The sequence below is a fragment of the Chrysemys picta genome, chromosome 10, assembly GCF_011386835.1.
Source record: "Chrysemys picta bellii isolate R12L10 chromosome 10, ASM1138683v2, whole genome shotgun sequence".
NCBI lineage: Eukaryota > Metazoa > Chordata > Testudines > Emydidae > Chrysemys > Chrysemys picta.
This window is the reverse complement of record NC_088800.1, coordinates 35,117,655-35,130,892: the sequence shown is the minus strand read 5'-3', so window position 1 is coordinate 35,130,892 and position 13,238 is coordinate 35,117,655. Positions and strand designations below refer to the sequence as shown.

Here is a 13,238-nt window from a genome sequence, read left to right as displayed (position 1 = left end):
CCGAATGTTGCTTGAATGCGACCAAAACCCAGGACCATTCGCTGCCATGCTTTGTGCTGCAATGATTCCAGGCTACTTGCTACTGGCTTGGCGTGGTAAAGTGTCCTACCGTGGAGGACGAAATAAGGCAGCCCTCCCCAGAAACCTTCCGCAAAGGCTTTCAGAGTACCTTCAGGAGAGCTTCATGGATATGTCCCTGGAGGATTCCCGCTCCATCCCCAGACACGTTAACAGACTTTTCCAGTAGCTGTACTGGCCGCGAATGCATCCCAAGTCTTCAAGGAAAATCAAACATTAAACACAATTGCTTTTAAACCCGTAGTGTAGTTACAAATGTGCACTCACCAGAGGTGCCTTCTCTGGGTTCAGGGTCTGGGAACACGCCTTGGGAGGGCATTGGCTCCAGGGTGATGAAAAGGTCCTGGCTGCCAGGGAGAACGGATTCTCCGCTTGCCTGCTGTGCATTCTCCTCCTCCTCCTCTTCCTCATCCACAAAATCCTCCTCCCTGTTGCGTGAGACTCCCCCCTTGCAGGTGTCCACAGACAGTGGTGAGGTAGTGGTAGGGTCCCCCCCAGAATGCCATGCAGCTGATCGTATAAGTGGCATGTCTGGGGCTCTGACCCAGAGCGACCGTTTGTCTCCTTTGTCTTTTGGTAGCTTGGTAGTTTGTCCTTGCCTGAGCTCCTTAACTTTCACGTGGCACTGCTGTGTGTGCCTGTTGTAGCCTCTTTCCACCATGCCCTGTGCGATTTTGGCATATATGTTAACATTTCTTCTTTTTGATCAGAATTCGGCCAGCACAGATTCTTCTCCTCATACAGCAATCAGATCCAGTGTCTCCCATTCAGTCCATGCTGGAGCTCGTTTGCAATTCTGAGACTGCATGGTCACCTGTGCTGCTGAGCTCACCATGCTGACCAAACAGGAAATGAAATTCAAAATTTCCCGGGGGTTTTCCTGTGTACCTGGCTAGTGCATTGGAGTTGAAAGCGCTGTCCAGAGCGATCACATTGGAGCACTTTGGGATAGCTCCCAGAGGCCAATACCATTGAATTGCATCTGCACTACCCCAAATTCAACCTAGCAAGGTCGATTTTAGCGCTACTTCCCTCGTCGGAGAGGAATACAGCAGTCGATTTTCAGAGCCCTTTAGGTCGACGGACTGGGGTTGGATGTGTAGAGGCATTCCTTATAAAATCGACCTAACCTCGTAGTGTAGACCAGGGCTAACAGATTATTTGGGCATAAGCTTTCGTGGGTAAAAACCCACTTCTTCAGATGCAGTCAACTTCATATAAAGTGGGAATCCATCATTTACAGCAGAATGCCACAATCGTGTGCCTGCAGTTTTCCTTTGAAGGCCGCTGGGATTACTTAAACTCATTGCCGTAGGAATGCATAGTGATTCGGTATTGGCAGGAGAGCAACGTCAACAGAACGATTGTTACCATTCAAATAATGTCTCTGAGTTTTTTAAAATGACACACAAGATCTCTTCCTTAATGTGTTACTAATTTTTATTTGCCATTTGTCATGACTCATGTCATTCTGTCTTTCCCCCCATATTTGGTTTCGCTACATTGTATAGAAGCACTGAGCTGGGGGTGTAGAGTGATTTAGGAAGGTAGGGCTGCTGCTGGCATTGTATTTTCTGTTTGGCTTAGGAAAAAAGGGTATGAAAACCAGATACATCATATAAATAATTGCTCCTAAAGAAATAGGGTACTATGGAAGTGTGGTGCCAGTAGTATATTTGGCCCAGCCATGACTGTACAATACCACAGTCCTTTTTGGACCACATGGATTCTACAAAAATCTGTGCAAGTTCATAACAAAGAAGTAGGCTGTAATTCAAGTTTACCAATCCGGAGTGTCCCTTTTTATATATATATTTGATTTCCAAAATGTACTGTTTATTTTCTTGTAAAACGTATAGTGTTAGTTCAATATGATGCAGTTGCAAAACAGGCTAATATCATTCTGGGGTGTATTAACAGGAGTGTTGTATGTAAGACATGGGGGGTAATTGTCCAATTTCACTTGGCATTTGGCACTCAGTTTGAGTATTGTGTCCAAGTCTGGGCACAATGCTTTAGAAAAGATGAGGACAAATTAGAGTCCAGAGGAGAGCAACGAAAAATGATAAAAGGTTTAGAAAACCTGAGCTATGAGGAAAAGTTAAAAAACCAAATGTGTTTAGTCTTGAGAAAAGAAGATTGAGGGGGGACCTGATAACTAGGGTCCTACCAAATTCACTGTCAATTTTGGTCAATTTCATGGTCATAGGATTTTAAAAATTGTAAATGTCATGATTTCAGCTATTTAAATCTGAAATTTCACAGTGTTGTAATTATAGGGGTCCTGACCCAAAAAGGAGTTGTGGGAGGGTTACAAGGTTATTGTAGGGGGGGGTTGCAGTACTGCTACCCTGCCTTCAGAGCAGGGCTCCCGGCCAGCAGCTGCTGCTCTCCAGCTACTCAGCTCTGAAGGCAGCGCCGCTGCCAGCAGCAGCGCCGAAGTAAGGCTGGCATGGTATGGTATTGCCACCCTTACTTCTGCGCTACTGCTGGTGGGGTGCTGCCTTCAGAGCTGGGTGCCTGGCCACTAGCCACCGCTCTCCAGCCGCCACTCTCCAGCCTCCCAGCTCTGAAGGCAGTGCAGAAGTAAGGGTGGCAATACTGCACTCCCCCTCCCACAAAATAACCTTGCGACCCTCCTGCAACTCCCTTTTGGGCCAGGACTCCCAATTTGGGAAATCCTGGTCTCTCCCGTGAAATCTGTATAATATAGGATAAAAGCACACAAGACCAGATTTCACAGGGGGAGACCAGATTTCATGGCTGGTGATGCGTTTTTCATGGCCGTGAGTTTGGTAGGCCCCTACTGATAACATTCTTCACATATATTAAAGGAGAACTGTGATCAATTGTTCTCCATGTTGACTAAAGGTAAGACAAGAAGTAATGGACTTAATCTGCAGCAAGGGAGATTTACACTAGATATTAGAAAAAGCTTTCTAAGTATAAGGGTAGTTTAAACTCTAGAAACAGCTTTGTAGGGAGGTTGAGGAATCTCCATCATTAGAGGTTTTTAAGAACAGGTTGTACAAACACCTGTCATGGATGGTCTAGGGTTACTTGGTCCTGCCTCAGTGCCGGGGCTGGACTCAATGACTTTTTGAGGTTCCTTCCAGCCCTACACTTCTTTGATTCTGTTTCTTTTTTGAATAAAAAGGGTGGCATGGATTCATATTTTTCCTTGTAGACATTCTGTTAAATTCATTTGCTGCCTGGAACTTAGAGGCAATATGATATATTTTTTTAATGATACAGCCCATCTTGGTCACTTTCATTTTCCACTTAAAGATACATAAATATATTCATGTGATTTGTTTGGAAATATATACTCAGCAATATATATACACTAAAATGCCTGAGTTGGCAAACTTCAAAGTTCTTTGACCACAGAGATACCAAGGCCATACCTACATTAGCGAGCTTACAGTGGCACAGCTGTACTGATGCAGCTGCACCATTGTGATATTGCTCATGTAGCCACTCTATGCCAACAGGAGAGAGCTCTCCTGTCAATATAATAAAACTACCACAACGAGTGGCAGTAGCTTTGCTGACAGGAGATGCTCTCCCACTGACATAGAGCTGTGCACATTACCACTTATGCCAGTGAAACTATGTCGCTCAGGGGGCTGGGTTGTTTTTTTTTCCACACCCATGAGTGACACAAGTTTTGCTGACATAAGTGGTAGTGTAGACCTAAGACATAAGTGGTAGTGTAGTGTAGAATTACCTTATCTTACTGAAAGATAAGGTCATTCATTTGACTGTGACCCACACACTGAGCAGCACGATTTCAAAGTCAGAGTCAGTTTTGAAATTACCCCCTATAAAAAGCCATACTTCCAGGAGTGACATTGACTCTTAAGTCAACAATGACCAGCTGATACATGGTGGTAGGCATGGGAGTGATATTATAGAAGTGTTTTAGTATCTGCTACAGTGTCAGGTTTTTGTTATACAGTAAAAGCTTTTGTTATCCAGCATGTTGGGGAGACGGGGGTGCGAGCTAGTTAAAAATTCCGGTTTACTAAAAGTTATACTTACCAATGGAATACCAATTTTCAAAGAACTAGAATACAATAAAATGAATAAAGTATAAAATAGTATACAGGTACTCACCAATCCAGTAGTAATACTGCACTGCAGAGTGGTTGGTTTCTTGAAGCACTTAGGTGAGTATACAGGTAAAGTTTTCTATAGGGTTATCTTATTACAGTACATATTACTATGGGCAGCGCATGGCATACACCCAGCTCACTAAAAATGCACTTAATACAAAAACTATACTGAACATAATTTAATCTTTCTTTGATGATTCAGAAGGCACACTTCAGGATCTTCCAGTGCCTCAGGGTCATCATTATCAACATCAATTATCATAGTAGATGTAGAAGGTGTAGGAGACTGGGCTGAATCTGTAATGACCATATGACCAGGAATGCTTGAACAATTTTTATAGTGGGAGTGCTGAGAGACATTGAATCAAATGTTAAGCCCTGTATATAATGGAAACCACTTCAAGCCAGGGGATGCTGCAGTTCCAGCACCTACGCCTATGACACACCCTGGAAGCGGCTTTTTTTAATAAATCCCCGATATCAGCTTGCTTGCTTGTCTTCTGCCTCTTTTGCATAAAAGTAGAGTGCAGAATGTGCAATTGCATAACCTCCTGGGCAGTATACTAGTCCCGGTTACTAGATTGAAGATTTGTATTGGGAGATATTAGAAATGCTGGTTAATGGAGCTTTCTGGTTGATAAAGTGCTGGATAACTCAGCTTTTACTGTATCTAGATTTTAAAAACTAAACAAGTTGCATGCAATCTTTACAATTCCCTATTATTTTAGTTAATTCATCCAGGGCCAAATTTTCTGTGCCTGATTCACACAAGTAGCTCCATTGATTTCACTGGGACAACTTTCATGAGTAAGGTAAGCAGGATTTGGCATCCAGATCAGTGTATCTGTGTGGCTGTTTACCTGACCTGCCCCCATCCTGTTCTCCACACCAGCCTATTTTACCTCCCAGGCTGCAGTTTGCAGGGGGGAGTCTGGAGGCTGCACTGTGTGACTGCTGGGCTTGCTGCTTTTGTGAAGTCCCAGGTTCTAAAAATAAGCCTATGTGTTTTATGCAGGAGAACCCCTTCAAGGAGAGGATTGTGGAGGCTTTCTCAGAGGATGGAGACGGGAACCTCAGCTTCAATGACTTCGTGGACATGTTTTCTGTGCTCAGTGAAATGGCTCCCAGAGAGCTCAAAGCAATCTATGCCTTTAAGATCTATGGTAATGTGTGGGGATGCTGTAGATAAATGGCTCCATTAATTCAGATTAACTGTCTACCTAGGAGAGATGTTCACTGTTAGTTCTGTGCTTAGCCAAAAAGCAAAATGGCTTAGTTTTGCAAGGTGCTGAGCATCATCATCATCATTTGCTGAGACAATCAGCAAACATGCCCTTAACTTTAAAATCCCCGGAACTACTTATATTCTTGAAGTTAAGCACATGTAGGATCAAACCCTAGGAAGAGATGTTTTGGTATTAGAGATGACCTTAGTGTAATTCAGGGATCTTCCCCTCTAGATATACTGTTTTATTTAGTCCACTGAAATGTCAAAAGATCTTGTGATATGTCATTGTGACAACAGCAAAGATGGTAAATAAGATTGTTTCAGACTTCCAATATCAATTAAATTCTAGAAACCAGAAGACCATCGGAGAGCATGATGTTCACACAAAGATAGTATCTGAATTTTTCTCTTGCTTTTTTCTTCTGGCCTGTTTAGATTATCTTTGCAAATCTGATGATTATCTGTACAAGTCCACAGCTGATCATTATGATGCTCCTACGCAATTCTCATTTTGTGTTTCTAATTTTAGACACATGGAAGAATGCTAAATGAAGCACTAATGGTTCTGAAAACGTGAATCAAATCTTTTTATATTAGCACTTAGGCAACATTTTGTAGAAAATATTCTTGTTGTGCATCTTTGCACAACAATTTCCTGGGAGAAATCCGCTTCATGTGCTTTCCAGGATGTTTGCAAAGCAGTAATAACAGAGCTCAGGCAACAAACTGCTAATTTCTATAATAATCAAAAGGTTGAAAGTTCTTTATTAGCTAGAGATTAGTGACTAGATCCTGGGGTCCAGCCGAAAAGGATTGAGCACAAGTGAAAAAAGGTAGATGCAAAGTTGGACAAGACAGCATATCTCCACTCCCCCGTCAGTACAAAATTACTGCCTCAGCTTGTTTTGTCTTTGAAATGGATCACACCTTTCCAAGTTCAAAGCAAGGTCTCCCCTCCTGGAATCTCACTTACTAAGAAGGTCTCCCCGCCTCTTTCCGGCTTCCGCCCCCTCCCCCGAGTGATGCTGGGAGCCAGCAGGGCGGGCAGAGCAGAGCAGGGTGGGCTGGGGCCAGGTCGCTCACTGCTGTCAGCGATAGGCCCCCTGCTAACTCCCCAGGCTGCCCTGGACCCTGCATCCTGCTGAAGCGCAGGGACCCCCAAATCACGGTAAGCCTAAACATTGGTGAAGCCGGGCCCACGTTCCTGAATATTGATGGAGCACGTGCACCACGGGCCCATATAATTCGCCACCTTTGCCTGTGTAGGGTTTCCTTAGTGAGAGCAGAGAGAGTCAACCACTTGGCTATAGCCCATCATAGAAAAGCAAGCAGGAACCAAACCTGCTATGTGTACATTTTCTTGCCAGATAACCTACTAAATCTTGAGGCATACAAGGCTGCAAATCTGACAGTTCCATCAGGCTTGGAATATTGCTACTCAGTGGACAATTAGGTTCTGAGTTCATGTGACCATGGAAGTGCTACATGGAGATTTATTGGCAACTTATTAGCTGTTTGTATGTTAGATGGAGCAGTACAATAATTTACTATTTCCCCCATCACTTCTGTGGTTGGTGTCTCAAAACATCAATGTTAGCAGAAACCCGGACTGAATGGTAACACTAAAAATAGCACTCTGCAGATAGAGTGCTTTGTTTTCAAAGCACTTTCTAAACCTTAATTGATCCTCCCAAGTATTTGTTATATGGATGGAGAAGCAGACTGCTGTGTTCTTGATAAGGCCTTGATTCTGTAAATTGCTCCATGCCATGATCTCCTCTGGAAGTTCACATATTGCAGGATCAGTCTACAAGTATGGATGTGATTACGTTGCCTGATAATGGTTGACCCACAGAGAATATAAGCTCTACTAAACAGATATACAGGCTGTCACTTGCCACAGAAACTGGGTCAGATGTCTTTGGGAGAATCCAGATGTTGACCAAGAGCTTTGGATTTGAGTTAGATGGAAATGCTCCATATTTGGTCAAGTACAGCATCTTCTGAATGCTGGCCTAGTGCTTGCTTGTACCGTACAGAATCAAGTCCTGTTGAAATAAATGGGAGTTACCTGTTGTGAGAGAAATTGGCCCCAAGTTTGCTGGGTTGAAGACAGACGTAAACATTTGTTTAAACTGTTTTCTTTTGTACCCATTTTGTTAGAGTAAATTAATCTGGAGAGAGGTATTGACAATCTTCTTTTCTTTCTTCCTATTCTTGTTTAGATTTTAACACAGATAACTTCATTTGTAAATCTGACCTTGAAAAAACCCTCAACAAACTGACACGAGAAGAGCTAACAGCAGAAGAAATCACTCTAGTTTGTGAGAAGGTGATAGAAGAAGCTGATATGGATGGTGATGGGAAACTAGCATTTGCAGACTTTGAAAATATGATTTCCAAAGCACCAGACTTTCTCAGGTATAAGAATTGCCTTAAAAACTATCAAATGTTCTTTTTTTACATGTTTTGTTGCAGTTGGAAAGATGATGGCCTTGCCAAATGTTGACATGCTGGAGTAACATTTGACAGGCTCTAAGGCTGAGTTACAGTTTACCCTCTTTTGATGACAGAAAAGCAGCAATGCTTAGGGTTTTTTATTTACACTTCTGCCCTGGTGTTCAGCCAAGGTGTCTGCACTTTCTCCAGGATCAATGCCTTGCCTATACTTGCCTTTTTATATTATTATTCATTATTATTATTTATTATTATTATTCTGGAAGATCTCCTAAAGTGTAGTGTAAACGGAAAGACACCCCGGGGCTCAGATCCTCAGTGGTATTTAGAAGCCTAACTCCTATTAATTTCAATGGGAGTTAGACGCACAAATACCTTTTGAGGATCTGAACCCAAGTCCTTCAGCTGCAAACTAGGGGATGACCTCTACGCAGAAATCCCTTACTTTACTGACTATCTGACGACCAAGAACTCAATGAGTTTTGATTATCTTTGCATTTGATTTTCTTAGATATTTTCTTAGATGTTTTGATCTTTTAAAAGCTCAAATGATACTGTCCTCAGGCAGGCCCACTGACAGCATTTCCAGGCCCCAGAACAGTCAATGGGCCTCCACGCACGCACAAGCCACGTCTGCGCAGATGCAGTCTGCCTGACATTTGGGCAGTGCTGCGCCTATGCTGCTGGTGCCCAGCGAGCTCTTCCAGCACAACCAGGGCTTCCATATGCCCGCTGCTCGGTAGGGTTGCCAACTGTCTAATCACGCAAACCCAAAGACTCTTGCCCCGCCCCTGTCCCACCCTTCTCCAAGGCCCCACCCCCTGCTCACTCCATCCCTGCTATCTCTGTCACTCACTCTCCCCCCCCCCCCTCACTCACTTTCACCAGGCTGAGCCAGGAGGTTGGAGTGCGGGAGGGGGTTTAGGGTGCGGGCTCTGGGAGGGAGTTTGGATGCGGGTTGCAGGCTCTAGCTTGGGGGGTGGGTTGGGGTGCAGGAGGTGCCATTGTTGGCAGGGATGGCTGTACCACCTCACAAGGCAGCTGCATGAGGGGAATCCATGCCAATCCTTTGCTATGGGTTTCCGGCCCTGAGACTTCAAGCAGCTGAGCCCTGTAGCTGTCTTTCCTTTCCCAGACCTCTTCCTGTATATTTAGACTGGCCTCCTCCCTGGCTTGCTGCTTGCTCTTTAATGGTACACTCACTTCCAGCTCCGTTCTCCCTGAATGACCACTGTCCTATCTCCCAGCAGACCTGATTCCTAGTTACATGACCCTTGTGCTCTCTCATTCCTTCCAGCTGAGGAGGCAAGCTACACCTGCCACAGATGAGGCTGAATCCCCAATCCCCTTAAAGGGCCAGCTCACTCTGTGACACCTGTGTTCTGGGAATTTGTTCCATGAGATAATGTTAGAGACCCAAATGATGTAGACAAGTTCCTTCTTTGCATAATGGACCCCTGTGGAAACTCCTAGCCCAATTGCATTGCCATGAGTATTACTTAGGGGAACTTGGTCTTTCATTGTGCAGGACAGTTTTTGGTCATCATCTTTAGATCCTGAATGAGAGGGCAGACTGTTTCTAGATTTGTTTTTGTTGCTTATAGTTGTAGCCATTATAAGGAATTTAACTTAGCCATTATGTTCATAAATGGATACCAGTCCCTTCCAGTTCCTCTTGGAATTCTCTGCTAACAAGGAACTGGTAGTGCTACTGAAATGCCCAGATTTGTTCCAAATAACATGATCCATGGCACAGTAAAACAGTCACAGAAACACATTGCTGACCTGATGACATATTGTATAGAGGAATATGACAATGTTAATGTCCTGGAGATGATTGTTTCATTGTGAAATATGTGGAGTGTAGATACAGACATACAACAGCCATATGCGAGATCACCATCCCTTCCTCTTGATGAATTTCAAAATAGCACTGTATAGTAGACATCTCAGTACTTATTATAAAAAATTGTCGGCTGGAAGCAGCCCAAGTGGTATCTTCCATCATGAGTAGATGCCTAACTGTGAGAATCCCTAAATTCACTATTTTCTGGGGTTCCTCTGTAGTATGGCTGGCATCAAAGTTCCTACATTTAAGCACTTATCTGTTAAACTTGCTGATTAATCCAGTAGTGGTCTATGATCTTCATTGAACTGCTCCTCAGTAGGATGTGGCAGCAGAGGAGCAGAAACTTCATTCTGACCAGTACCACATGCCAATATCTGCTGCTCCACAGTCATGACTGTCATGAGCATCACTTTCTCTGGCTCTTTTTTACTTTTTTTCAATAATGCCACGATCAGCCATTAGCAGCTCTGTTGTCCAATCTGCTGTGGACTTTTCCTTTTTCTGGATTCTTTTTCACCACTTTCAGCACTGTCACAGTCGGGGAATTGGCAACTCCGTAACCCTGTCTGTCATGGCCCTTTTCTTGTTTACACATTCTGATGCCACATGAAACTGCTCAAAATGGCGTATCCATTTTGGCCGCACTGATTTATCAGCAGTTACAGCATCTGAAGTTGTTATGGGAGCCATTAGCTCTATTGTCTTTATTCTGCTTCAGACTCTATGTATGCTGCTTCTGTCCTTTAAGGTAGTTTGATCTGTCTCTCTGTCCCTGTAGAACTGCCCCCCCCCCCATTTTCTGTTTCTAGTGCTCCATGCTGCAGCTTTCCATGGGCTCTCTCTAGGGCTCCATGCTGCAGAGTTTATTTTTCTGGGTTCTCCCTCTTTTTGCTCTTGTCACCTCTTCTCTATGCTGGAGCTTTTCCTGCTCTCACCGCCCTTCTTCAAGCCTTCTCTGCTCTCTCTCTGTTCAGCCCCAGCTTGCTCTGGGCCTGCTCCAGTATTGGCAGGTGAGGAACTCAGACTGTTCCCTCTCCCTGCAGAAGAGTTACACTGACCTTTCTCTTCCTTTCCTTTTTTGTTTTTGTTTTTTGTTTTTTGCTCTCTCTCTCTCTCTCTGGAGGTGGATCTGTCACTGCTGGCACACCTAATGTGAGCCCAGAGACACGATACTGCAAGCCCTTTAGCAGAGAATAATCTCCTATCCAGAGGTCCCTCAATTTATTAACTTTTTTACAACATGCTGGTCCTCTCTGATAACAGGGGGACCATAAAACCTATGAGTAAAAGATATCTCCCTACTGGGCACCTGTATCTTCACCAGTGGAATCAACATTGGGAGCACTAGCACAGGCAGAATACAGACATTTTGTCTAAATCCTGCTCTGAACACAATAGCCTTTAAAATGAAATGGAACTCGTTTGTTTACAGATGGGCTTGGTGTCTCTTCTCAGCATTGCTACGCCCACTGGGCCTGCAAAATGCTGTATTATCTGAAGAACATGCTCTGGGATCTGAAAGGGCAGTGCTTACTCTGATATCTCATGAGGAGATAAGGATGCCCAGCACCTAATGGAATTAAGCCCTCAACTTGTATTGATTTTTAAAATTATAGAACGGTAGAAAAAAGAATTAAACTGAAGACCATCCTCTTTCTGGTACAGAAATGGGAAATATGTAACAATGATTTTTTCAGTGCTTGTTGGGGCTGGATTAATTATATTCATTGGCATAATTTATTGAATGTAAGTCATGATTAAGTCTGCGAGTCTGTCATGGAGGTCACGGAAGTCACAGGTTCCGTGACTTTCTGGGACCTCTGTGACTTCTGCAGCCTGCTGGTACCGCTAACCCCAGGACCACCCTAGCACCTTGGGAAGCCCTGGGGCCAGCCGCACCGGCTGCTGCTCTGGCAGCCCCAGGCAGCTGGTCCCTGGCAGCTGGTCCCTGGCAGCTGGTCCCTGGCACTGCCCTGGAGCAGCTCTCCGGGACCGGTGGCACTGGGACCCCGGACAGCCCCCTGCAAGGACCAGGGGGACCCCAGGCCGTCCTCTGCCTGGACCAGCAGTGGCGGGGTTGTGGGGCCCCAGGCCACCTCCCACCCAGACTAGTGGTAGCAGGTCTACAGGCCGACCCCGGACCAGACCAGCAGTGGCAGGGCCCCGGGCCACCCCTCCACTCCCCAGCAGCAGCAGAGCCCCGGGCCACCCAACCTCCAGTGGTAGCGGGGGGGGGGGGGCCCTGGCTGTCTCCCGCCCCAGCAGAAGCATCATCCTGCGCTGGCCCCTCCCGCCCCCCCCGCAGCAGTCTTCAGGAGCGCCCCTCTCCCAGAAGGTAAGATTTAGTCACAGGTATTTTTAGTAAAAGTCATGGACGGGTCACGGGGCCATGAGTTTTTGTTTATTGCCCGTGACCTGTCCATAACTTTTACTAAAAATACATATGACTAAATCTTAGTCTTAGTCATGATTTATGAATATACATGAAAACATTGTGGTAATTTGTCCTCATGAAATTAAAGCCAGAGACTATAGCAATTGTATAATTCATACTGGTAATACAGAACCAATTAAAATAATTAAATACTGCAATCTTTTCTGGATCTGCAGTTAGTTTTATTTTTGGCGATTGATTTTCTTTTGTTTTCTAAATGCTACTTGGGCCTATTACTGAGCAAGAAAGATGCCCTCTAAGCAAAGAAGGGAAAGTTGAGCTTAATACCAGAATCAAAATCAATTATTTAGCTCACACATACCAGTTTTTCCAATATATTGGACTTCTGGAAACCATGCATGTTTTCCCTTGCACATTTCGTATTTAAAGGAACCTTGTGAAAAGGCAGAGCTTCCACTTGTACACACACCTCTACTCCAATATAACACTGTCCTTGGGAGCCAAAAAATCTTACCGTGTTATAGGTGAAACCGCGTTATATCAAACTTGCTTTGATCTGCCGGAGTGCGCAGCGCCCCCCCCCCCCCCCCGAGCACTGCTTTACTGCATTATATCCGAATTCGTGTTATATCGGGTCGCGTTATATCGGGGTAGAGGTATATTAATAAAATACTCTACATAGCCCTTCCGCCTATCATGGTACCTAGATACTACAGTCATAACCACATTATAGCTACCAAAGGCAGATAATGCAATTGAAATGCAGGAGACTTTCTGGAGAGGATTTGCTGATCATTGGACTATCTTCCCCTGCTTCATCATCATGCAAAGATTTCACGCTTTGCTTACAGTGTCACAGTGGGTACTATGGTACAGGATGATCTCCATTCCAGTACAGGAGTCTCTCTGGTATAGATAGTGAAGGGGAAAGATCTATTTTCAATTCACTAGTTCCCATCAGCCGTGAATTTACACTGAGTATATTAAAAGGGATTTTTAAAAACTAGATTTCATCTATAGAAATGTCCATTATAACTATTGTTTAACAGGTGAAATTCACCACCTACCTTTGTGTGGCTGCATGTCAGAGAGGGGGTGTGAGTGGAGCATCCA

The 13,238-nt window shown here is 44.4% G+C and overlaps 1 protein-coding gene across 5 annotated transcripts in view; it reads left to right on the top strand.

Annotated features, from left to right (window-relative positions):
- Window positions 1-13,238, top strand: part of CIB2 (calcium and integrin binding family member 2) — a 117,271-nt gene that overhangs the window by 84,722 nt on the left and 19,311 nt on the right. For all 5 annotated transcript variants that reach the window (XM_005294487.4, XM_065559556.1, XM_065559553.1 and 2 more), the window contains 2 exons: window positions 5,212-5,359; window positions 7,650-7,845. In XM_005294487.4, the coding sequence (XP_005294544.1) occupies window positions 5,212-5,359; window positions 7,650-7,845 (344 nt within the window). The remainder of the gene's footprint in view (window positions 1-5,211; window positions 5,360-7,649; window positions 7,846-13,238) is intronic.